Raw genomic sequence first — 27,518 nt, forward strand, 5'->3', positions numbered from 1 at the left:
TTGACATTGAGTAATGTCTAAATGTTTCACCCTCAACACTAAAATCAGTTCTATCGCACACACAGAGTGGGCTTTACTGAACATGGGGGGCTTTTTCCCCGGGTGGGATTCAAACAAGAACCGCCACTGACCGTAGGAGGGGTAACAGAGGTAGAGACCTCCACGCCCACCCTGCCTCTCTGTCCCACATTTCCACGGGTCTCTCACTCCTCTCCCCTCCCTCACAGTCTGAAGGACTCCGGCTTGACTCGCGGCTGAATCCTGGAGTAAAGATGCGGGCGGTCGGAGCCGCGGGTGTCGCTGAGCTGTGGGCCGTGCTGGCCGCCCTGGTGGCCGGCGCCGCGTCCGAGCTGGTGACGCTGGTGCAGGAGCAGGTGAAGCCCGAGTCGCCGGTGCTGCCGCCGAAAGTTATGATCGCGATCCTGGCTCGGAACGCGGCGCACAGCCTGCCGCACTACCTGGGCTGCATCGAGCGGCTGGAGTACCCGAAGGAGCGCATAGCGATCTGGTGAGAGCGCGGGGGCCGTCCGGGGGTGCTGATGTGGTGTTTACCTGCATTAGTCATTCAAGAAAAGAAAGAAAGAAAAAAATAATAATCATAGTGCCAGATTCTATTCAGTTGTGACCTGCACGGTGGTCCACAAACAAGCGGTTCGTAAACTTTACCGACAAGACCTGTCGCTGCGTTTTCCCCAAATTGCACACTGTGGGAGAAGATGAAAGAGCTTTGTGGCGTGTTAGGGTTAGACTTAACCCTTAATCACGGCCCCATCCGCCTGATTAAGCATAAACCTGCGGAAACAAGTGGCTCTTTAAAACAGCAGGACTCGCAGGTATGAAAGAGGGGCTTCACCACAGGTAGGGTCCCGTAAACTGGCTGGCTCCCGCTGTGTTTAGGGAGAAGATGAAGGAGACAAAGAGGGCGCCTGCAGGTGTAGGGATGAAAGAAGACATTGAGCTGGTCTGACAGCAGCAGGAGGGGTGTGTGTTTTGTGTGTGTGTGTGTGTGTGTGTGCGTGTGTGTGTGTGTGTGTGTGAGAGAGAGAGAGAGAGAGAGAGAGAGTTCTTGGAAGTCATGTGTGAAATATGTGTGAGCCTCTGCACAGACTGGATGGTGGCTGTGCAGGATTATGAATCAGATAATTGAAAATGTTTGTGGAATCGGAGAATTTGAGCCTCAGCTATGCAGACTTCAAAAGATGTGATAATTATCCTATGAAGGACAACTTTTAGTAGGTGTGGTTCTGAATCTGCGCAATGATTTTCACCACTCTTTTATGCGATGCATTGCAAAAGTGCTGTTGATCCTTTTCTGTGCTGTATTTTGTGCACTAATAAGATTTTACATGAATGAATAATGCAACTCGGTGCATGTAGTTGTGCAATGGACAAGACGAGTTACATGTTTCATCTATTGTTGCATCCCAAATGTCCTCTAATGGCATGAAGAAAGGTGCTGTCGGTGTGCACTGTGGGACCAAAATCAAACATTTCTGTCCTGCAAAAATCACAGTGAGGAGAGGAATCCATCTGCATTGTGAGGGATTGTGTTGGCTGCATCATCCTGTGGGATATTTTAGCTCCCCCAATGGAGTTGATTAATCAGGCCGATTGTGGTTTCTGCAAAATACTGACTCACTGGGGCTGAATTTATATGCACATCACATTTTTGTTGTTGTTGTTGTTTTTCACTTCACATAATTTATCCCAACAAATCTGATTAAAAATACTTTGAAGCTTGTGGCTCCACATATCAAACTGTGATCTGATCTAAGTGATATGAATATCTTTGCTGCGTTTCAGCTGGTGGAGCATTGAAATGCAAACGAGGTCTGCAAAACAGTGCAGACCTCGTGCACTGTTTTGCACGAGGTCCGCTTCCGGTCCAACGGGCCTCATCAGATTCACCCTGTTTTCACGTGAGAACTCAGATGCTGGGGGAAAACTTCCCACGGAGGAAGAGAGAGAGAGAGAGAGAGCCGGCACTTTGCAGCAAAGTGTGAAAGGCACTGAAGCTTACACGGATTTGTGATCATATTAACCAACAGAGAAAGGGGCCCCATCACTCATGAGGGGCGTCTCTGTGCTCTGCTGTCAGTGCAAACAGGACAAATGCTCTCTGTTGGATTTTGGATATGCAGAATAGGCTGAAGCTCATTGATCAGTTTTTAGCTTCTGATGCGCAAACTTAATGTAATCTAACTAAAAATTTTTTTAAAAATGTCAACATTTCCAGCTCTGATGAACACAACACGACAACATAAGTTTCAGTTCAGTGATCTCCAGTCCTTTCTTATATCCTTTTTGTCTTTTAGCTGTGAAACACATGATTCAGCTGCTGTTTACTGGAAGAAATTCAAATAATAAGGTTATTATTTCTATTGGCTGTCTGGGGTCAGGTGTTTCTTGTACCTATTCACACTAAATGCCAAACTACCATAATTTATTTCCACGTCTATATTAGATGATAAACAGATAACAGCTTTGTCTTTTCACTCAGTCGCAACTCGACAAAATACTGACTGCATGTGAGCCGTTGCTTAAGTAGCCAATAACTATGGCAGCTGTTAGCTACAGTACTAAAGGAATATTTTTAGCAACAGTAACATTAAGAACTAGAAAAATGTTTGCGGAATTAGTTTTTCTGCATAATTAGTGGGAGAATTAAAAACAGTGTCGTCTTTTCATGTAAAAGCTGAGGTGATTGTTTAAAGTGCTGCTTTTGAAACTTTCTGCTGTGCTGCAGTGCTATCATCAGCATGTATGCAAGCAAGTGAACACTGAAATCCAGCTTTACTGACTTTCAGATTCTTGTGAATTTGCAATTTCCTCCGCCACCACAAGGGGCGCTGTAGCCGCTTTACTACCCCACTTATTGCGCTAACGATGTAATGAAGAAGTGCCATAATTTGTTTGCCTTTGTGGTTACGAGGTTTGTTTGAAGAAAGCGCTAAATACTGAAGCTCAAACATTGTAATACAACTGGGTTCTGTTGATGTGAAACAGAAAGACTGGCGTTTAGAAACGTCAAGTATACTTCAATGCAGTGGAATTATAACTGTTTGTTTTTGAACAAAGTTTATTGGCTTTTTGTGGCTAGGAAAATGAGACGTCTTAGTCACTTTCTGTCTTGCTGTGTGTTCATCATCATTGCAGCTCATGGCCAGAGCCAACCACCCAATAAATGCCCAAGAAGCTGTGCTCAAAAAGCGTAATGTAGCAAATAAAGCATTCAAACAAGTAGGGAAACAAGCTCTTTGAGCAACCAGATCCCAGCTGACATGACTGAGGTGAAACTTTGCGACTTTTCAGTCTTTATTTAAGGGCTTATATGATAATATACAGATGTCAGGTGGAGCTAGGGAAGCACACTTCACTTCTGTCTTGTCTTTATGTGCTGACAGGTGAATACATCTTAACACTGGGTTTCTAAAATGAAGGAGGAAACATTGTTAAAGCAGGAATGAGGGAACCATTCCACTTTCTTCAAGCCGGTAGTTTGAAGCATTGTTTTCTCATGTTTTGTGTGTTAGGATGTTCTCTTTATACAATTTTCGCATTGAAATATCGACAAGATCCAGCGAGTGAGAGAAAAAACTTTAAACGTGAAGAAAAATTGTGGCAACTTGTGCTTTTATTTAAAGATTTTCTGTAAATTTCTGAGATTAAAATGTTGTCGCTTCATGCTGCTTGAGATGTTGTAGCCTTCAGTCATTAATGATAAACAACACATACTTGGGGCATTAATGTGTTTGTGCTCATCATTTCACTTTTGTTTATTCATTTACATACTATATTTAAAACAAACTTAGTTGGAACAAACGCTACGCAAGAAAAAATTAAATAAATCAATCACAGTATGATAAAAGACAATCGTATTGCAAGGTATTTTTTAGTAGCAATATTTGAAATTAATTCTGAAATAGGAAGAAGATGGGTGGCATTGATGAAGTTTATAAATTAATCCCTATTAAAAGTGAGATATCTTTAAATCATAAAGCAAATATAATAGCTTGAATATGTAGTTAGAGCTGTAAATCATCAGTGAAAAAAGTAGATGGAGATAATTGTATTTTGTGAACTCTGATCAAAGTTGAAACCTTAAAAACCAGCATGGGGCTTATTACAGAGCCCTGAGGCACTCCACAACCGAGAGGGAACATTGCCAGAAAGATTTGACTTTAAAATCTTTACTTTAAAAACAAAAACAAAAAAAAACGTTACATTTGTACATGTTTATTCAATAAAGTAATACGTTTTCACTCAGTCATGATATGGATTTAGCGGTGAGTGACAAAGTGTCCAAAAAGGTTTTTAAAAAAGTTACCTTTGGACTTCCTACTAAAAAATAATGTTTAGGAGAGGAGACATAAATACTTTCTTCAATGTTACAGTAGCTGCTTATATGATGAAGCCCATCTGAACATTTTATGCAATGAATGAATGAAACTAACATATATGTTTACAAAAAGCACAGAAAGCCTGTAGTTTAGAGCTAATCCATAATGCTGCTGCTCTTTTCTGTGCAGATTGTTGGTTTGTCATTGAATACCAGCTCTCCTTTCGGAGTTTCCCCCCTGGAAGTTCGAACTGATCTTATCGAATAGTCGCTGAGGAAGGAGAAAACCTCTCATGCCCTTGTTAGTAAATTAAAGAATGCTAGGTATTAGCAGAAGGAGGGGGGAGCTGCTGGAGAGAGAGCGGTCAGCAGTGTTCCAAATTACCCAGAAGGCATAGCAATTGGGATAATCTGCATTGTCAAACTAACTCAACTAAATCCACTTGAACCATGAAGGGTTTCTTGCTTCTCACTGAAATGTATCCATGATAGAGATACAACCCAGCAAGATAACGTCACCAACGCTGCATTAACAGATTTGCTCCCTGTTGATTATTTCTTTTGTTAGAAGCAGATAACCAGAATGGTGTTCCTTATAATCAGCTGTGAGGGAAATCACAAGAGACTCCCTGAACTGTAAACTTTCTGTATTAGCCTTGATGCTGACGAAGCGTCCTGATGTTTCTAACCACGCGGCGATAACATTCGTTTCTGGCTGCCTGCTATCAAAATGCCTGCTGGCTCTGTTCATGTCGGGGTGGAGCGCTTTTCCAGGTGCTGAGCTCGGGGTTAAGATGATTTGTGGACTTGTCAGAGTTGGACCCAGAGTGGAAATAAGACTTACATAATTGCCTTTCCCCTCAGGACCTGCATTCTCACTTTTATGGCATAATGTTATCTGTTCTTAGAAAACCGCCAACCATCACAGAGCTCGGAAACAATGAGGTTTGTGTTAGATGGTTTGATTTATAACAGTCTTTAAGTCAATGAACGTTCTTGTAATTTATTGGCTAAAATCATACATAGCTATAAAATATCTGACTAACTCTGATCTGCAGCAAGTGGATGTTTAGTTTTCAGCTAAGAAATGTGATTTATTTAAAGGTCTGGAATATGACATAACACCACAGGGCAAGAATTTTCCACATTTGCATAAATACTTTAGCTCTGGCAGATCTGCCCTATGTACTGCAGATAAAGGCCATTTCTCACATAACGTAGCCTGAGGACATTTAACTCTCGTGACATGACGTCATCCAGCTATTTTGACAAGTGCGCTGAGAAATGTGGGTAAAGTGGACCGTAACAAATCGAACTTGAATGTTGAGTTAAAGTCTGTCTGGCTGGATGAGTTATGCTGTGTGCACAACTGAGCTTTACTGATGTTTGGTTTGACAGGAAGAACGTTTTCATGCTGAAGAAAATTTGTCATATCAGCAGTTTGCATAGCATCCCCATAATGCACATAAGTCTGGTGGACTGAAAGGCTTTTCCACACCTTTGGTGAAAGTGCTGACATGCGGTTTGTCTTTTTTACACTCTCAAAGACCAAACTGAAAGGAATAACTTGTGTTAAATCGATGGACACCTGCCAGTTGTGTTTAAAGGCAACACATGGAAAATCTAACAAAATCAGCCAAGATATTAGGAAGAAAATAAATTGTGTACCTCCACAGGTCTGGTTCTTCCTTGGGTACAATCTCTAGATTCCTGAGGGTTGAACATGCATCAGTTCAAATATGTAAGCATAAACACCATGAGCATGTCCAACCATCATACCGTGTCCCAGAGATGAAAGTGTTTTTTTTTTTTTTTTTTTCATCTTTGAACAAAACACTCAAAATCTTGTGAGAGGCTTGTGGAAAGATCCCCTCAACATTTAACCAAAGTCACACAGTTTAAAAGGAAATTCTACCAAATACAGAGGAAATATGTATAAACTTTTAACTGAAAAGTAACAAAGCAGAACGAAAACAATAAAGATTCACAGTTTTCAAAACTTTTGTGGGGGAAAAAAAACAATCTAAAATGTGCGGCATGCATTTATATTCAGTCACCCCCACCCAGGTTCTCCTATAAACCTCAACAGATTGCTTTTAAACACCTAAATAGTTTATCTGTATTCGTTTCAGCTCAGCAGTAGTATACTCTATCCATTTGCAGATGGCATATTGAAATGTTCAAACGGAGGCATTTTAGGTGACAACAAGGTGAGTGTGTTTGCTTTTAGCTTGTAGATGTTCGATTTGTTGTGACTCCCTGAAATGTCTTCGTTTTGAACAAAAGACGTGGTCGCTGGTTACCCCTCCCTCTGCACCAGAAGATCCCCAAACTCATCCACACGAACACAGACAACATATAGACGGTACAAAGTGCAGGGAAGGAGTTAAATCGGGTCCAACCTTGAGGTTTATAGGACTTGGGAGATCCAGTTGTGTGCAACGGATTATCTGAATGGTTGTGCAGGATCTTGCATTTGTGAACAATTAGCTTTTGGTTTGTGCCAGCACGCATCCAATCAGAGCCCCTGGCACTGCGTAAACAATTTATTTAATTACACACAAGGTTCTGTCCCGGTGCCTGCGACTGTGCAATCGCGTGTGTTTCACATGCATGTCTGTGCTAGACAGCTAAGGTGTGGATTCAATTACATGTGTTTTGCTGTTATTTGGATTCACTCCCTGACTTTCCATTTAGTCCCTCATAAGGCAGAACTTTGTGAAGTAACTGGATCCAATTAGCCTTGACCTTTAAATCAGTATCTTCTGTGGAGTTGCGTTTTATCGTGATATCCAGTTTTTAGAGCGCTTTTAAAGTTCTGACATCTGCTCCAATTTTAGCTGGAAGCTCAAAAAATAACAAATAAAAAATGTCAATGTGACATTACAAAGACTCGAAGCCGGTGGTGGGACAAATCCAGAGTAAGACGCTCCTGTCTTTAGCCTCTCTGTTTCTCTACGCGAAGGGATCCACAGCACTAAGTACTGACTCAAAGGAAGAATGTTTTTTTTTTTTTGCAAATGGCAAAAATGGTAAAACAGACAATTGAGTCTCAAATTTAACAAATTTGAGACTCAATTGTCTCAAATTTCAGACAATCCCGAATTACTTTGCGAGTGGATGAAATAATTATTTTTACATTTATTCGATACACTGAAATAAAGATTGCAAAAACTGATGTGGTGTCAAAAGATTTTGTTTACTGCTGAGTTTGACATCTACCCTAACCTTTGACCCCGTTTGGCCCTTGAGGAAAGTCCTTAACCAGCAGTTAACCTTAGGGTCACAACCCTGCTGCCAGGCAACCAGCTCATATTCATAATTTTTGTCTTCCTGGCATTGCAACAAAAATGCAAAACAGTTCAACTTGCTTCTGAAAGGCCTGCTTTAATCTAAGCTTGGTAATAGGTGTTTAAATTTAAATATCTGACCAACACGTGTAAAAAACAGCTTTTTGTTTACAAATGTCAAACCACTACCTAAATTAAAATCAGACCAGTCAGTATTTCTTTTGAAGTGGCTAGCATATTGATGGCACTTCAATTACCGACTTTACCGCAAACTCGAATATGACTTCTTCTTTTCAGCTTGTTTTTGTGGATGTGGATTATCAGCGTCTTCAGAGAATCTTGCGCTTTTCTTCTGGGAGTGACGGCTGAACGCCAAACCTTTGGGAAGTGTGGAGAGGGGGTGAAACCCTAACAAAGCCATACAGTCACACTGCACACTGGTTTCTTCATATACCGTACAAACTGAGGATTAAAATTTCCCTGTTTAGGTTTGTTAGGATTACCAATGTTATCTGTGATTGTTACATGCCAGAATAATTAGTTTTTTATAGACCCATAGATCTCTGATGATGACGATGTTACGATTCTGTGAGAGTCTGACAAGTTGATTCACAGAACCAGTTAGTTAAACCGAAGCGCTTCCTGCAGATTTATTTTATTGCAACGCCTCAAACACACAGCTTACTAGTGTGACTTCATGGGAAAAATTTAAAGAAACCAGCCAAGATATCGGATTGAGGATTCTGAACCTCCACAGACGTTACTCCTCCTTAGGGTTAGGTATGTGAAGGAATGGGAGATATGTAGCTCACAGCACATAAAGTGATTCAGTGGCTGAAATGAGTGTTAAGCATAACTTGCGATTCATTGATTTAGATTCATCACGGTGTCGCTCGTGCGTCTCAATCGCACCTGCTTTCTTCCACATATTGTGCTGAACCTGAGAGGATTACTGTGCGGCCCAAACGCTCCAAACCGGCTGACTTCAGAGTCTTCTCTCCAGCCATGCACTCAGCGAGCTGAGGAAGCAGCGGATGATGAACCTGGCAGCTTTCCAGCCCTTCCATCATCGCCGTGCAACAAGAAAGCCTTCTCAGGAACTCCGTATCTTTTCAATTGAGTGAGCAAAAATCAACAAAGAGATCTGATTTTTCCAAACCCCGAGCCGCTCTGAAGCACTCTGCCTCTTCGCCTCTTCTCTGAGGAGTAAATAGGTTTTTATGGAAGTTTTGTTCAGTCGTGGCATGCTCTCCAGCGTTTTTGTCAGATCTTGGCAGTGTCACCAAACTCCAGAGCGGCATGATTCATGGAGAGAAGGGAGGCCTTGATATGGAACCAGATAAAGAAAACGGAGAGAACAAAGAGCTAGAAACAGAAGTGCTCAGAAGAACATACTTAAATATCTATTAAGTAAACGTCTTTTTCAAATTCTTATGATGAAATTTGATTCGTGTGTAATTTTTCTACCTATTGCTGCACCCTGCGCTCTTATTTTCTAGTTTTAGATAAAATACTTAAAAAAAATAATGACATGACAAAAATGAAGTACTGTTTTGCTACAGTCATGAAGCTTTTGTAAATTTCATTAAAATGTGGTTTTGATCAGAATCCTCCTTGCAGAGGCCACCACTTCTGCCTGCACAGTTCACAAAGGTACACAATTATTACACCACACTGAGATCCTGTGAATGTCGGCCCCTGAAAAATTGCTTGCCGTCTTGCGGACGAGAAAATCCTCACTACATCTCCCACAATGCACAGAGGAACACCGATCTCCACAGACTATCGCATTGTTTCCAGTTTAATCGCATACGACCAATCAAAAATATTTGCTGAACAATAACACAAGCGAAGAGGGCGAGAGAGAGAGAGAGAGAGGGTGACACAAAGCGATCTCTACTTGAAGTTAAGTATCAGGTCTCCTGGTACGAAATGTGTTTGCTCCGCTGAATATCTGAGAGGCATCATCTTTTTTTTTCTTCTGCTTTTGAACGTCAATGCTGAGCATCGCACTTCAGTGCCACTCAGCAGAGCGTCGAAGTTTCTGTTGATCCTCAGAGCTGTGAGGAATTTCAGCTGAGCGCTTCTGTCTAGCCAAACGCCTCGGCTCTCCTTCTTTACCCCTCATTCCAGTCCCTCTCAGTTGACACCCCCAACCTGTCCTCTTTGCCCTCTCAGGCCATCAGAAACCTGACAGCCACGTCAGCTCAGAGGCTGAGCCACAAAGGCAGAGGTACTTAGACTCCTGAAGGGTGATTATGTGGTAAAACCCTCAGCAGTCCCGTGTGAAAGGAGCATTCTTACTCCTTAATTGCATGCAAGGGGGGGGGGGGGCGAGGGGGGGGTTCATTATTGGCAATGATATTAGATAGTTTATTGAGCAAACAGCGAGCTGAAAGCAGCCAACCGGTTCCTTTCAGACTTGTGTTTACTTGAAAGGGCCAGTTTCAGGGGCCAGCCTCTGTGTTTTAAGCCCAGCTTATCTGACAGGCGTTTCTATAGTAGGTAACTGAAGCAAAGTGCTGAAGGAGGGTTCGCAATCAGCTAAGTGTTGCATCAGGATAAATGGAGCCGCTACGTTAGCATCATCCATGACTGTACAAAATAACAGGAAGTCAGATTCTCGCAAATCATCTGAACAAGGATAAAAATGCGTTGGTCCGGCGTCCAAACGCTTCAGATTCCAGTCCGACTGAGGATCTGAGAAGCTGCAGGAACCAGCGCCATCCTGCAGCCTGAACCTCTCACTGCTTTGCCAGAACTATTGTGGCTACAAAATAAGTTAGAAAATGAAGGCTAATTCATGCATACAGTGCTTTTAAAATGAATACTTTGGCTTCTAACAAGATGCATCTTTTCTAATCTGTGAAGGTGATGACTACCTGATAAGTCTGCTGCAATAATCAGCTAATCGCATGATAAATTTAAACGAGCTTGGGGTTTTCCATTCTGATGATTAGTTATTTCTGTAAAGAAATTTTGTTCAGAGACTTCATCATCTATTGTATTTAAGATTTTCCTTCAGTATTTTATTATTTCCTTTTCATTTATTGTTTTAGGTTGTTGTTATGTTTTTTTATGTGGGATATTTAAAATGTCTTTCTGTGTTGAGTGTTCTGTACCAAATTAAAGTTTATAAATCTTTGACAGGCAAAGATTTATAAATCTTTCGCATCATTATGCCATTATCAAAATGGTCTCAAAACGACAATTATCATCAATTATCATTTTTGGAACAATTTACTGTCCAGTAAACTTGTTATTGTAGTTGTGCATGTGTTATTTTCCCATTATTATCTTTATATTAGTCGATAATGGTCTCAAAACGGCAACATTATTGTTTATCGCGATCAGTTCTGGGTCAGTTTATCGTCCAGCAAAATTTGTTACCGTGACAAGCCGACAATTCAGCCTTCATCTCTAAATGAAGGCTGAATTGTCTGAGACTCGATCAGGGACGTATAAATGGACATCTCTGAGGAGACGTGAGCGGGATCGGTGGAGTGAGTAGGTGAGTGCCCTGCACTCATGTGTTATCCAGATGGCGCTCATAAATTCAGAGCAGAGAGGAAGCCTAACTCCGAAAGCTGCAGGCGACAGAATAATGAGGCTGTTGCTTACTGTAAACTTCAAAAACAGCAACGTGTGGACACAGCATGAGGCAGACATAGGCACGACCGAAGGAAATAAGGGATTTTAAGTAAGAAAGCCAGATTGTTGCAGAGCTCGCATGTGTAGCAGTGAATCTTTCTCTGCTTTGCATGGAGGGTTGCATACACATTTTGAGTTTCCTGTCCATGCACAGATGGACAAAATCCCCGAGTGGATCTGAAATCAGCTGCAGAGACTTTGGTGGATTTTGGTTGCCTGAGGGACGAAGAAGCGGAAGAGGGGAGGCAGTTGTCGGCTACTGCTTTAAGAAGAAGGACCTGGAGAGAAAACAGGAGTCCTTGGGAAAACGTTCACATTTTGTCACATTGCAAATGCAAACTTCAGCAAATGTGACAGACTAACATAAAGTAGAGCACAACTGTGAATCAGGTTGTGAGTAGAACATCAGAAATACAATCTATGAAATAGTATGTTTAACAGACTTTTGATTTGTTTATCAAAAGTTGAGAACAGAAATTGAAATTGTAAAGAAAATGACTCTGTACTGAGTACCGCCAACGTTTTGGTTGTTTACTTGAATATTTGTTTAGAAATGCTTGATGCAGTTTTTTCCAGTAGGCTGGTTGGAGCCTAATGTGATGAGGATGAGGAGTGTCTCTCCTGCCAATGTTTCTCAAAATGCTTTCAATGGGTTTTAGACAATATCAACATGCTAAACAGTCTAGAAGAAGAGTGTTATTCTCCTAACTACAAAAGCATTCAAGGCTTTTATTTTGAAAAAGTTGAAAACTTTGGATAATTTCCTTCTTCCACTTAACAATTATGCACTACTTTGATATTTATATTTATGGTTTTCAAGTGACAAAATGTGGAAATTTCAAGGGGTATGAATTGCAAGCATCATTTAGACTCGCACATCCATAAATAACAGAGCAACCGGAGGCAGTAATGGAAAATCACGCAGTGTACTGACGCCGCGTTTCCCAGAGCAGCTCATAGGAGAAATACACGAAAGAAGCCTGAACTGTCACAGCAACAAAGAAGTGGAGAAATTACTAAATTAGATATGAGTCACAGGTATGAATTAAAAACAAAAACAAAACAAACACTGCATCAATAAAATTGTCTTGCTAATTGATATAAACCATTTCAGCAGACATGTGGCTGCCTTGGACTTAATGTCATCTGGATGTAGGGGGAACAAGTCCTGCCAAACAGAGCCTGTGAAAGTGATGATGTAATGATGATTCCAAAGTCTGAGTCACAACTGAGATGCAGAGGGTGTTTTAATAGACCCTGCCGCACAGATACGCGTTGTACTACAGCATGCATTGTGTTTTCTTTGTCTTTAAAAACGTTACAATGTTTGGTGATCCACACCAGGGGTTTCCAGAAGCAAGTTATTCCAGGATGCCTATTGGCGAAACGTGCAAAAAGAAGTGCCTGCACATCTTCTCATTATTAGAAAGTCAGGTGTTTCCGAATGGACCTGCTCTGTGATTGAAAAAAACAAAAACAAAACAGATATATATATCAGCAGCCAGTAATCAAAGGTGGTTTTTTCCAGCCGCTGTGCTAGTATCCTCCCAGTTTGACTCTGGATTTACATGCTTATTGAGAACTTTGAACCAGCAGTCCTGCAGCACATAAATAACAGGTCACACTGCTGTAAAAGAGCATTCCCAGGATGCAAAAATTATCGTCTTCATTCTTTGCCACATATTTGCGAGCACTTACCCAAACACATAGAATTAGACAGCTTGACCCTGTGGTTTATGGCCTGCAGATGTTTATTTTGGCCTGTGACGTTTTTATATGTTTCACTGAATAAGATTGAAATACCACATGCAAAAAAAAAAAAAAAAAAAATCTGAGTTTTGGGGCAACGATTTGGAAAAATAGATTTTTTGCGTGATGATATTCTTGTGTGTAAAAGGGTATTTATGGCCAAAATGATCGGAGGATTTACCCCAAATAACAGTTTTTGTTAAGAGACTACCCCGCGAAAATCATCACACAATAACCTTTCTCCTAGACTCTGTTCAGCTCTCGCCTCTCTCGCTGCAGGTGCAAGGTCTGTTTTCCTGAGCTGATCAATTACTGAGAGAAGTAACCGAGAAGTAATAACTGAGCTGAGAAAATAACCCACTACTTGGAGGAACCAACTTCCCCGCCTGGATTCACCGACATCCCTGTCCTCACACTGTTCTTGAGCAAATAGCTGTTTATGATAAAAACACTTGGACTATTATTTGCTTAAAGGGTTAAATGTCAAAGTTAAAACCTGAATATGCCTGCATATATTCATTTATAACAGATCCTATAATTCTCATACAGAAAACAGGTGGCAAATCTGAGCAGAGGGTTCTGGCGTTTTGTTGTGTCAGTGTGTTTGTCTGTCTGTCTGTCTGTCTGTCCAACCTAAAAATGGCTGCACAGCTAGGAATATTACAGCTGGAAGTGGAAAAGTCCAAAAACGCCCAAGTGTGTGTTTGTGTTCGCACAGCTGAGCTCTGGATTTTTCCTAATATCCTGTTGACAGTTTTCCTTAAATTACCTTTTAATTTTAACTCGCGGCAGAGCTCTTTTTTTTAGCATCTCCTAAAAACCTTAGGCTGATAAAATGCAGTAGATGGGCTTGTTTGTGAATTTAATTTCTGTCTTGCATAAATGCATCACCTTCCCGCTCACACGCATCCTTGCATACAGTGGGCCTAGTGTCTCCTTTGAGTCAACAGCGTTAACCAAAGTGGAAATCTTTGAAAAGAAACGGAGTCACAAACCACAGTGCTGTCAAACCAGCAGAAGCTCCCATGTTGACTTCATTTCCCCTCCAACACGAGTGCATCTGTGTAAGTCGGTGCTTTGGTTTGAGCAGCTTTTGTGCAAAGTGGCAATGCGTTAGTTCTGCCGCGGCATAGTTAGTGTTTTATTAAGACTGCGTTGGAGTTTTGCAATGACTGTCTTTATCAACGGTTGCAGGATAAGCAGTCACTCTCTAAGGGGGCATTAGAATCTGCAGTGTCATTTCTGACCAGAGCACCAGAGGAAAACCTTGTTTGCCCCGCGGCTCCACAGACCTAGTCCATTCTCCTGCAGTTACTCAGGGCAGTAAATGAGGTTTGCAGCACTGAGGCTGCTTGCTGGGCCCTCACTCTGTTATAAGACTCTGTTATAACGTGCACTGTGTTTTAATGAGCGCATGTTTTCTGTTTACAGGGCAGCGACGGACCATAACGTAGACAACACCACTGCCATGTTGAGAGAATGGCTGAAGAAAGCGCAGCGCATTTATCACTATGTGGAGTGGAGACCGATGGAGGAGCCCAGGTATGTTCACAAGCTGAGATGCACCAAATATACTATTAATAAAAGATTAAAAAAAAAAAAAAAAAAAAAGGTCTACCCCTATGATTTCAGTTTTAAGCTGAAAAATATTGATCGCAAAAAGATGTATATTTCTATATAGAGAGCCTTTTCTCAGTAAATAGAAGCCTGCAGATTATGTCCTGCTTTATGCACAATAATCTGCGTTAAAATACAGTACATACTGTATTACGTGAAGTAACACAGTACTTAAATGGAAAAACTTACCGTCATGAGAAAACTCCTACGTTCCCACAATGTTTAATTTAGAAGTAAATCCATTAATCTGACTTAATGTTTGAGAAGATTTTTCAGACAATTCTTGATTCTGTTCTGTCCTTCTGCATGGCGTATTTCCACTTGACATTAAACTGCACCGTTAAATTTGCATTCACATATTGCCACTGATTAAGATGAAAATCCTGTCAAGTCCGAAAACAGCTCCTCACCTTTACCTGCTTTTAACTACAGTCAGAGAAAAACTGAACAAGTAAATACAAAAAAAAAAATAATAATAATCTGTCCCAAAACCAAATAGGATCCATCACACACAGTGAGCACAGGCTGCAGCTGCTCTTTGAAAAGCCTCTGACACATGACTTTTTGTGTCTTTTTTATTGAGAATTAGTTAGACCCTTGATCTAGAAATCATTTGAATCTCTGTGTCAGATTGTTAAAAGTTAAAAACTGGATGGCATCCAGTCACCAGGTAAACTGGTGCGCTCACTAAAATCTGTGTGAACTGTTAATCTCTTTAAATGTTACACATTTTATTGCGATAATTTCCTTCCTAGTATAACAAAAAAAATCCAGTTGCTCTGATTGACACTTTGCATTTTTGCGTCAGCTCCTACACAGATGAGTGGGGTCCGAAGTACTGGCCCCCTTCCAGATTCAACCATCTGATGAAGCTGAGGCAGGCGGCCCTGAAGGCTGCGCGGGAGCGATGGGCCGACTACATACTGGTAACGCCTACAACACAAATACGCAGCCATGCATCAGGCACTTGACCATTACTAAATAATCCTAGGCTATCAGTATTTCTCTTTTGATTTTATTAGTGAGAAAATGTTTTTTTTCCTATGCTTTTAAGTGATCATAATCCCCATGATCCAAAAGCATGAATGCAATATTGAATCTCACAGTCTTGCAAAAGCTTTCATGCCCCTTCAGAATAATTTATCTAGATTTTATGTGATAGACCAATACAAAGTAGTACAAACATGAATTTGGAAGTGTGCCGTTCTTTTGTTGTGAGCCCTGTTTACTCTGACTGATTTATTTGGCGGCAGTAATTTCCTTCAAAACAAAAAACGATCATAACTCTCAACATGGTGGTGACATTATATTTGGGAAATACGCTTTTCGTGAGCTGATGGTGAGAAGTACGGAGCTAAGTACAGGAAAATCCTGTGAGAAAACTGTTTGGAGACAGAGAAAGGGTTAGATCAAAGCAAATCTATGTTAAGTTGGAATGGTCTAGTCAAAGTCTACTCCTAAATCCAGTAACAAACTGAGAATCAGAGATGATCTCCATCCAATTGGGTGTACCTTGAGTTTATTTGGTGAGAAAAATGCTTAAATGTTCAATCTCTGCATGCTCAAAGCAAGAAAAGGCTTCGCTAAGGCAGCAACAAGTAGCAAAATGTTTAAAACCTTGGATCCCTTTCCTTCCATTTCACATATTGTCCTACTTTGTGTTGAGCCATCACATTAAGTTGCAATAAAACCCTCTGAGGTTTGCGGTTGTAACTTGTCAAAATGTGAACAGGTTAACAGGGCATGGATACTTTAGCTTTGCTCAGTAGACTTAAACAGAATGTGTTATTCTGTTTTGGTCTTCAGTCATTCTGCTGTTTGCACAGTTGATTTGATCACTAAACTAGAAGCACAAACATTGCTCGCATGAAATCACTCCTTCGATCAAAACCCCCTCCGCCCTTCAGTTTGCTGACAGCGACAACCTGCTGACCAACCCTCGAGTGCTGAGCCTGCTGATGGCCGAGAACCTGACGCTGGTCGCTCCCATGATGGAGTCTCGCTCTCTCTACTCCAACTTCTGGTGCGGCGTCACCCCGCAGGTGCGCCTCAGACAGAAGCCAGCATGTTCATCCATTCTCTCAGAGTTACCAGCTGAACACGGTTTTATGGCTCCTCTCTCAGGGTTACTACAAGCGAACCCCGGACTACCAGCCAATCAGGGAGTGGAAGAGGCTCGGCTGTTTCCCTGTTCCCATGGTGCACAGCACCTTCCTTTTGGACCTGCGGCGCGAAGCCAGCCGAGACCTCGCGTTCTACCCACCTCATCCGGACTACAGCTGGGCCTTTGATGACATCATGGTGTTTGCCTTCTCGGCACGTCAAGCAGGTCAGTTTGAAACTCTCACCAAACCACGAGACTTTATGCAAGGAGGCAAACTCCTCTTGAAATGCAGACCATCAATGATTGTCTTAGCTTCTTAGCAGTTAAATGAAACCTAAAACGTTGGTTTTTTTTTCTTTTGCTCTGCCAGGATGCACTAAAAAAAAAAAAAAAAATCTGAAGGAACTTTATTAGTTTTCTGCACGTGTGTGTGTGAATGATGTTTGATTGCTGAGATGAGTCGGCAATGTGCTGCTTTACTGAGCACGTGCAGCTTTGCTGGCTGCACAACTTGTGAGTTTGGGCTCCGAGAGAATCGCCAGTGGGTAACAAACAGGACCATTAAGCTTTCCCGTATGTGCTGAAAAACCAAATAAACACATGAAAGCATTCATGTAAACATTAGCCGATGGAAACATGAACTTCTTCCAACTCATGAACGAACATCGGCAGCACCGACGAGGATAAAAGCGGGTCCAATTAGTCTGCGTTTCAGTCACTCGTTTTTATACCTTCGAAGCTCGTTATTGTCCTGCTGCAAAGATTTACCGTCCAGGTGGACCACCTGTTGTCTTGACCCCTCCGACCTTACTTACCCTGTGGCCACCTTGCACTTTTTCTGGCGGTTTTGAAGTGAAAGTAAACACCTCATGCTTTTGCTTTTATGGTCAAGAGACGGTCTATTCACTTCATTTAAATTGATTTTGTGTTATTTCTTGAGATGCAGCAGGAGGGGGTGCAAAAGCATGAAAAGAATAAATAAATAAAAGCAAATCTTGTATGTTTTATTATGTATTTTGCACATATTTCTAGTTAAATAAATTATGAGCTGATTTTGTTGATTATAGTCATTATTCAGAGTGATGAAAAATAACTACAATTCCCTCAGCTTAATAAAACTAAACTGTTTTTGGTCATTTTAAAAAAATCATATGAAGGTGTTATGTACTACTTAGCGAATATTACACCTTTTTAATGCAGTTTTGTAATGTCTCTTAAAGTTTTTTAAAGACTAGCACAAAAAAACAGTTTGTGCACTGCGGGACTCCGTTCATAAGTCATTATGGCACCATTTGGTGTTGCCGTGACTTCAGTAGAAAATAATTGCTTAAATTACACCCTTGTTCATGTCGCTGTTAAGTCTGCCTCGAAATAAACAACTTCATAACAGACTAACCTGTGTTGTTTTTACTGGGCAGTCTAAAACTGCCCAAACATCTCAAAACATTACAACAATATTTCTGTTGTACAATTTTGCAAATACGTTTCAAAACTTGCAGAAATTTATTCTAACTCACAATGTGAATGACGGCATAAACCAGTAGACTCCAAAGTTATTTGCCATTGGAGCGAAATTGTTCAATTGAAAGTTCTCTTGGGCTGCAAAAAGTCTTCATTTTAACTTTATTTGATTACATGCACAGAAATCTACTAAGCAAGTCATGTATTAATGAAACAAAAGAAGTTGCTAGGTTTTTTTTGTAGAAATGCAAACATTATAGATCAGACTAAAATAACCATCTTGCATGTTTGCCTATTTAAAATGTGTATTATTTTGCTTTTGCCTTGGTCTACAAATGTTTTTTTTTTTTTTTTTATGGGTCACTGTTTCTCTGAAAATGTTTGCTGGTATTTAACCAAGTGTAATGAATGGGTGCACCCAAGTCTACTCTTAAGTAAAAGTCGCTGGATATTTGTGATTCTATTTCACACAAACTTCAGGGCTCAGCCTATCATTTTATATTTTAAGGATATTTCAATGTCGACACTTTTTGTTGTTATGGTTGGTCTTGTTGCAGCTTCCAGGAATATTTTAAAACACTATAAATCAACTCTGAACTTGAAACAACGGCCAGATGCCACGATGGAGGATATGGAGAGCTCATACTTCTATGCAAGAGCTCTTCTATTGTACTTTATATGGATTAAGGGACATTTTACTGTTGTGAGCTAGTTTTCCACTCATCCTTATCCTAACTGTTATGATCCCGTGTCTTACTATTTTAATCGGTAACACGTCAATAACTCTGTACCAACAGACCAAGCTTTAGTTGTGGATGTTTATTTTCCAACAGTGTTTCTAATTTCAAAAAAATGCACATCATAAAGAAAGGGTATTTTCATTTGTGAGTGAAAATTTGCTCTAAAAGAAAAAAAAAAAACATTGCTCAATTCTCATCTATCACCAACTTGTGGTCAGGGTCCGCACAAAATCATGACAGACCCTGCAAATGATGGAAGACCTGAACTTTAAACGCCATTGGTATAGAGCGCTTAAGAGCAAATAACTTCTGGTATGGATTCATTTTTTAAGGGTTTCTGTTTTTTTTGGGTGTTTCACACACAGAAATGGAATCACCCTATATTAATTGCAGTTTTCTGGCCGATCACGATTACCAATCTTTAAAAAAGCCCAACCTACAGATTCTGAACAAAAGAGGACAGCGGTTGATTTTCAGACCTGTGCTGAGGTAGATAAGACCTGCTGATAAAATCAGCTTCACTTATTTGTATGCATGTGCTCGTGTGTGTTTCAGGCGTGCAGATGTACGTGTGCAACAGGGAACACTACGGCTTCCTGCCCGTCCCGCTCAAAGCTCAACAAAATGTGCAGGACGAAACTGAGAGTTTCATACACACCATCTCAGAAGCTCTGAGTGAGTTTCCACACTTAGAAACTCTTCACATGTTTACATTTTATCACTTCTCGACCCCTTCACCTCTCGGGGTCGTTTCTCCTCCCTCTTGACCTCAACGACCTTTGGCGATTGCACCGTGTCGGTTCATGTCGACCCCTCTCCACCCCTTTTGTTGCATGCTCATCCCCACCCGGTTCAGAAATTTGGTGATTTTCTAACATAGACTTTCTTGGTTTTTCCTCCCAGTTGAACACGACATGGAGCCGTCTCAGTACATCTACGCTCCGCCGTTACCGCCAGACCCAATGGGCTTCGATGATGTAAGCGATTAAATTAGATATTTAATCGCCAGTCGTTGCTTTTTCTTTGTCAAATCTTTATTTTTCACTGTGGAATGAGTTGTTTGTTTTTTTTTTTGGGGTGGATGTAAAACCGTTTTCCTGTGTCTCATTCCTTCCTTTTTTTTTTTTTTTTTTTTTTTTTGCAATGTTTAGATTTTCCTGATTAATTTGAAACGCCGTCTGGACAGAAGAACCAGGATGTTGAAAACAATGGGCGCCATGGGCCTTCGCCCCACTCTGATTGATGCGGTGGACGGGAAGTAGGTCACGAACGCAACACGAATCTGAATCGGAAAATCAAAGGACCATCTGATACTGACTGAAATATCTGTAAAAACTGAAGTCTCACCTGCTGCTTTCGTCTTTCATCTTGAGCTCGCTATATTTCCTGCCATTAAATCCATCCTTCCTCTCTAACTTTGCATTCGTTGCTTCCTGCTCGAGTTTTTCCCCTCTTCTTCTCTGCAAACTTTAATCCATTCTTATAAATATCCTAATCCTCCTTCCTCCCTTTTTTTTTTCTCTGACAATCTGGGTTGCAAACTGTTTGCAGTGTTTTAATGATGATCAATTAAGTTATTTTTAGTAATGTTGGATTTTTTTTATTTTTATTCTTCCTTATCATCCATGCTATTTTTCTTGCCTTTCTCTCAGAGCTCTAAATACATCCCAGCTGCAGGCATTGGGAATTGAGATGTTGCCAGGCTACAAGGATCCATATTCTGGTCGCGTCCTCACCAGAGGGGAGATTGGCTGCTTCCTGAGTCACCACTCTATATGGAAACAGGTGAGGGCAGGAGGATAAGGCTCTTATCTAAAAGAAAGGTGGATTTCTTTAAACACTCTGCTTGAACCAACCAACATTTGAGCCCTTTAGACGATACATATGATGTGCAACTGTGCTGAAATTTGCATAAATTATTATTTAATTATTAGCAGTGTTTCATACAACTCAAACTCTTCACATAAGCTGTAAAGATCGGTGGTGAATGAAATGGTGACGGTTTGTGGTAAAAAAAAAGGTCATTTCTTTCAATCTGTAAGGCAAGAAGAAGTCTGATGCAGGTTAGTGTCTGCAGACAAAGTTTCTTTGCACCAATGAAGTTATAAGGGAAGAAGACGTGAAAAAATGAAATTATTACATAACATTTTGTGCTGATGAATGTTAAAATCAGTCCTAAAAGTGTCCAGCATGACGGTGGACTGGTGACGATTGACCACAAAAAAAAAACAAAACAAAAAAAACAAGCAATTTCTTCTAACATATTCTATCTATTTAAAATTTTACCCAAAAAAGGATTACGCAAAATTAAGTGCTAACAGAATTTTAAGAAGGTTTTCTTTTTACATACATGTTCTGTTTAAAACGTAGCACAAAATGTCAGACAGTGCTGCGGGGTGGTAATTTGGGAAAACTGACATTGCCCCTTTATAAGCACCGAGCAAAAGAAGAAAACTGAGCAAAAAGTATTTTTCATGACCTTGATTTTGTCCTCTGGTCATCAGGTGGTTGATCGTGGCCTGCAGAAGGTTCTGGTTCTGGAGGACGATGTGAGGTTTGAACCCAGGTTCAAACGAAGGCTTCAGGCCATCATGGAGGACGTAGACAGAGCCCAGCTGGACTGGGACCTCATGTAAGAACTTCTCTGGGTCCACAAATTAGCGCCTCTGTGTGGATTAACCTTTCTAAAAGCTAAACATACTTCCTCATTCTACTTTCAGCTACGTGGGAAGGAAGCGAATGCAGGTGCAGCAGCCGGAGCATTCAGTGGAGGGTGTGAACAACCTGGTAGAAGCCGACTATTCCTACTGGACCCTGGCCTACGCTCTCTCACAGCAGGGAGCCCGCAAGTTGTTGGCGGTGCAGCCTTTCACCAAGATGCTCCCTGTCGACGAATTTCTTCCCATCATGTTCAACAAACACCCCAAGTCAGTGTTCACGTTGGTCTTCTCTGGTCTAAGATTAAAGCATAGACAGCACCTTGCAAAAGCGTGCAAACAATTCGACCTTTTTGTCCGATGGTGACCACAAACCTCAGCGTATTTATGTTTATTTGAGATTTTTAAGTGAGAGAGTGACACAAGGTGACGCGGAAGGAAAACGATCCATAGTTTTTAAAAATTTTCAAAATAAACATCTGAAAGATTTAAGTCAGTACTTGGTCAAGTTAAGCATACAACCAAAATTATAATGGTTAGATCATTATAAGTCTAGTTAGAATGGCTTAATCAAAGTCCAGAAAACTTTAAAATCAACATTCACAGACACTCTGACACAAACTAGTTTGGAAAAAGAATGTAAACTTGTCAAGGTGCAAAGCTGGTGTCCCAAAACTCTTGAAGGCTTAATTGCAGTGAAAATTGGTTCTGCAAGTGATTTTATTTGCAAACATTTAAAAACCATTCATCATCTTCCTTCCACTTCAGTTTTGCACCACTTTGTGGCGGCATATTGTGTGAATTTCCAATAAAATAGATAGAAATGTTGCAGCATGTAAAAATGCTCACGGCGTGAGAAGGTTTTGCCTTCATGTGACGGTGACTGAATGTAGAGCGATTTAAAAAGTGATTTAAAAACAAATGAAAATTTTCATCTAGAGTTGGAGCATAGAAAAAAAAACACAATGCTGAAGTTGGCAGTTCCTGAAAGCTCTGTACATTTCAGACACCGAACAGACCGACAATTTGTTAGCGCCTTCAATCCATCAGGTGGTTGTTGTGTAAAATAATAATAAAAAAACCCAAAACATTTAAACTCCAGGAACATGCATCAATCACGCTGCCTCTAAAAGAAGCAAACACAGAAACAGAGCCTTTATTGCTACAAAAAGCTATAAAGTATTGCAGAACTACTAATTGAACATCATTACAGTAATTATCTATACATAGAAAAAAAACAGACACACACAATCGAGTTGCTGGCCTCTGCGCGACTGTGTTACGCTGCGGACGGCGTGTAGCGTTTTAGTTTGTGGTAAACCACAGCCTCCTTCATGTTCGCCTCCTGCTAGTGGCTCTTTATACGTCTGTGCTTCTCCAGTTTTCCCTTTCTGTCCAGCACAGCTTTCCTGCTCTCCTCTCCTCTCCTCACACACACAGGGCACAGATTGTTCTGGGGGCTCGCCGTGCCTTACGGTGCCTCGAGCAGGACAAACAATGCCAACATTTTCTTCTCCCTTCGGATTCGGGTTTTCCACTGGTGCCCTGCGTTCCTCTTCCACTGCCCACCTTCCTCCACGGCCATCTCCACCTCTCTCTTGTGTCTTTCTCCACATTTCCTCCGTGTTGCTCTAGATCTTTAAAGTGGGGCTCCACTCCACTCCGCTCTGGTCGAAAGCGCACCTTCGCCGTCGCCGTGTCACCCACTTTTCCTGCCCCCCCCCTCCCTTTGAGGAATGTCGAGCAGCGTGGCTCTTCCTGCCGGCTGGTGCAGAGGGACAAGATTCCCATTGATAGAGCTCAGAGCCTGGGGGCTGGTTTGAGATGAACACTGTGCATGTGTGCGTGTTTCAGTGTGTGTCTCTGTGTGGCTCTTTCTCGACACACCGATGTGTGTGCTTATAAATTACTAAATAAAGAGTGTTTATTTATTTTCCAACGGTATAGAAAATAGGAAACTATAAGATCGAAAGACTATGAGGAGAATGTGTCACAAGCACGTTTCGGTTTATTCGTTTATTCATTTTTATTATTTTCACGTAGCTCACTTTTCATTCATAAATACAAAGGCTCAGAGGTGACACGAGTCAAAAGCCGTTTTGGTGTAAGAGGCTTGATTGTGTGGAGGATGTGTGTGACTGTGAGTGTGTTATTAGAGCTGAGCTACTCGGATCTTACAAAAGGTGAGGGTTGCCGTAGTGACGTATCACTTCTCAGTGCTCTCCTTTGGCTTCGGCTGCAACAAGAAGCAAACGTATAAAACATTTGTTGTAGGCCTTCTAATCTAAAAATGATTAGATTTAGATTTTTTTTATTGAACATCTAGTAGTCACAAAGTTTTATGAACAGTTTTGTCAGTATTGTTCAATTAGAATCAATCTTTGGTCTATTTTAAATGTTTTCTACTGAGATAAGATTTGTTTTTTTTACATACTATATTGATTTGCTAAAAAAAAAAAAACATGTAAAATCTTAAAATATGTCTTTGTTGTTTGTGCATAATCTGCAAAACAATAAGTACAGTGACTCCTGGCCCCATTCTTCTGCAAAAAGAAAGGAACATGAAGCAGGAACCCCGTCCTGTTAGTCTGTGACGGCGGAAGTGAAATTCTGGGTGAACTGAATGTTTAGGTCCTGATGAGTCGAGAGTTTTTCAAAACTGAGGAAGTGACCTTTTTGGACTTGTGGCTGATTTGTTGCAATCTGCCATACTAAAAGAACACGCTGAAGTTTGTGTTTTGTAATGTAAGAAATTGACACTATGAGAGGGAAAGAATACTATTGCAAATGGAGAACCCCAATAAAAATCTGAAAAAAACTGAAATAAGGAAAGAGTTTTGGGGAAAAGAAATATTAAACACCAAGAACTTCCAATCACATTAATAATAGATTGACACCATCCTCCATATTTTCTGTCTCTCTAATCCTCCTCAGCGTTCAGTACATGTCCCATTTCGAGCCACGGGACCTGAAGGCCTTCTCCGTGGAGCCGCTGCTGCTCTATCCCACCCACTACACCGGCGAGCCGGGCTACATCAGCGACACCGAGACCTCCACCATCTGGGACGACGAGGCCGTCGCCACAGACTGGGACCGGCAGCACGCCCGCAAGACGGCCCAGCAGGGCCGCATCCGGCCCGTGGCGCAGAACAGCGTCACCGGAGACTCGCCGCCTCCCGCTGCCCGAGCCTCGCGCGACGAGCTCTGATGGATTCGGACGAGAGACTCGGTGAACGTCCCACATGCGCGCGCTCGAAGAGGAAACCGGTGCTGGGATACTGTACAAAGGCGTTCATGCCAATTGAAAACAGGTGGATTGCGGCAGAAATCAGACGAGCCTCGTATCTGCCGCTCCGGGGGAAGGGACAAGGCCCGCAGATTCTGGGACGAAGGCCAGCACGACTTTCACAAAGAGCCTTATTCATTCTCCATGTGTCTCCTCGGTGAGTGTGGATTAAGTCCTGGCCTGAATGACTTTACACATGGAAGTCAGCTGACAGCATTTACATGATGTGAAAAGAAAGGAAATCAATCTTTTGTGAATTCATTTTTGTTTCAAAAGGATTGTTACTTTTTATTTAAGCGGAACAGATGTGCATCTAAGAGACTGCTGCGGAAAAAAGAAACCTAAAGCTGACCAAAAACTTTTTTTTTTTGTCACAAAGCTGTGCATCAACAAATCTACTGTATTTATACTTAGGTTTTGCTCGCTGGTTCGTATTTGTAATTCTTACAGAACTGAGTGTGGGTGGGAGGACGGAGGCTGACGTTTTGTACCCCAGAGTCATTTTTCAGATGATGTCATGCAAACAGGAAAAAAAAAAAATAAAGTATAAAAATATGCAGCGGTTCCTTGCCAAGCAGCAGGGCAGCAACAGATGCTTTTCATGGTCTAAAGTTTTTTTGTTGCAGGAGGAAGAGGATCTTTCATAGCAGGCTGGTCCTGCTTGGTTAATATTTCAGGGCATCGTTTTGTTGCCACGGAAACAAACAAAGTTTTAATCAGTTCTGTTGATCTTACAAAAACATACGAGTTTGTTTTTCTCTCTAAAAAAAAGACTTTGGATTCTTCTCTTGAACACGGGCTCTTCTTTGTTGAGTTGCGCTGCAGAGTTGGAGCAATAAAAATGGCTTCTTCACTTCTCCTTTATCTGCCTCCGCAGACTAAGCGGGCAGATGTTATCTGTCTTTTTACACTCTTTCGGGTTGTTGTTGTTGTACAGACATGGCGGTAGTGTTTGGAGACAGTAAAAAAAGAAAAAACCCTCCCTCAGCCAGATTAAAACTCTTGAGACAAATCACTTGTTCTTCTCTGCTGGGCTAAAATAGTCATTAACTTTGTGTATATTATTGTTTAAAGGGTTTAGAACAAGCATAACTTTCCTCTGAATGTTCCCATGACCTCCTGGGAATCTCCTGTAATGAAGATAATGGGATTACACAGATGGTGGTGAAACACAATAAAAGCTTAGGCCTCCCTGTTAATTTAAGGTTTTGAGCGTGGATCGTGTAGGGAACAATCCGTCTTTGTGGCCTGCTGCCTCCTGGTGTTAGACCAGTTCTGTGAAATATGTCTCACAGTTTTATGCATTTGCAGTTTCCTGCAGAGGTTCTCGCACACGTTCGGCGTTTTGCTGGGATTTTATGTCTTAGACCAAGAAACTAGATTCACAACTTTCATTTTTAACTGTTCACAAATAAAAGAAACTCCCAAAAATGGATACCGGTTAAACCGCTTGCTTTCAGAGGACACCCTGGCAAATGTGCAGAATTGGAAACATCTCAATGAGAACACAGCTGTTCTGCAGAAGCGTTTAAGGATTTACAGAGAATGTTGTTGAACACACAGCTTCATGGAGATCAAGGAGCACATCAGAGAGATTTTGAAAAAAAAAAGTTCTGCAGAAGTTTCAATGAGCCAGTTTGTGACAGTCGGATCTAATTACACTTAAAACACGATCTGTGTCAAAAACTAACACCGCTCACCATCCTGAACATATTGGCCCCACTGTGGAGCATAGTTGTGGCAGCGTCATGCTGTGGGCATGTCTTTCTTCTAAAAGTCCAGAAAGAAATTCAGAATTTGACAAAAGTTCACCTTCCAGCCAGATAGTGAACCTATTTGCATAATAAACATGTTCAAATTGTTTTTATCAAAGTGATTCAGGGAGGCTGAAGTTAAAATGCTCTGATTAATATTTAGGTTAAAATGTCAAATTTAAGTTTCTTTCTGTGTGTAAGCTTTGAAAACAAAAACACTTTGACGTTTGCAGCTGAATTATTTTAAAATGCAAAAAAGAAAAAGAAAAAAGCTTAGGGGTGTGAATACTTTTGTAGCAATCTGTATACTTGGTGCAGAATAAGGGAGAAAAGTGAATGGCTAATTTGATTTATTGATTGCTTTCAGCTGGGTTGGAATACAAAGTAAAAGAAAAAAAACATTTGGTTATGTTTAGACAAATAATCTGTGTTGAAAATACTGAGTCAAAATATATTAACTATCCTTCTATTTGTACTGCTGTGTTGCCATAAAGTACATTTTTGTCGCTGTTAAGAATTATTTGTAGGTTTCTTCCTTTCAACGCTGGATTTGAATAAACTTTTTTGTCCTATGCTGCCATCTGTTGGGCAAAGACTGAACTTATAGATTTTTAAAGTGGGTTTCAGTCAGTGTGTTATGCATGTTACTAGATGTTATTTAGCATTGACTAACAAGATTTACAAGGTAAACATCAGTTCTACTTTATATGCAGCTTTGTTTAATTTACTTCCATCCATAACTATATGCGATTCTTCCAATTCAATGCTTCTGTGACCTGATTACAGATGAGCAGCAATAACTCTGAGGTTGTGTGGTGATAAGTAGGAAAAATGACCAGAGTTTGCAGAATATATAGGAGTAATAAGTCT

General features: G+C 41.0%; 1 protein-coding gene across 1 annotated transcript; it reads left to right on the forward strand.

Moving 5' to 3' along the window:
• Positions 1 to 27,230, forward strand: colgalt2b (collagen beta(1-O)galactosyltransferase 2b). The gene is made up of 12 exons (XM_015054798.1): positions 1 to 508; positions 14,461 to 14,571; positions 15,455 to 15,572; positions 16,554 to 16,688; positions 16,771 to 16,975; positions 19,507 to 19,626; positions 19,855 to 19,928; positions 20,103 to 20,209; positions 20,604 to 20,736; positions 21,456 to 21,583; positions 21,672 to 21,878; positions 24,543 to 27,230. Exons 1-12 carry the CDS (start codon positions 273 to 275, stop codon positions 24,814 to 24,816), a joined length of 1,848 nt encoding a protein of 615 aa, XP_014910284.1. The 5' UTR covers positions 1 to 272; the 3' UTR covers positions 24,817 to 27,230.
• Positions 27,231 to 27,518: the final 288 nt, after the last annotated feature.

Source organism: Poecilia latipinna, unplaced genomic scaffold, assembly GCF_001443285.1.
Source record: "Poecilia latipinna isolate Pla-1442-1.1 unplaced genomic scaffold, P_latipinna-1.0 Scaffold1278, whole genome shotgun sequence".
In the NCBI taxonomy this organism is placed as follows: Eukaryota; Metazoa; Chordata; class Actinopteri; order Cyprinodontiformes; family Poeciliidae; genus Poecilia; species Poecilia latipinna.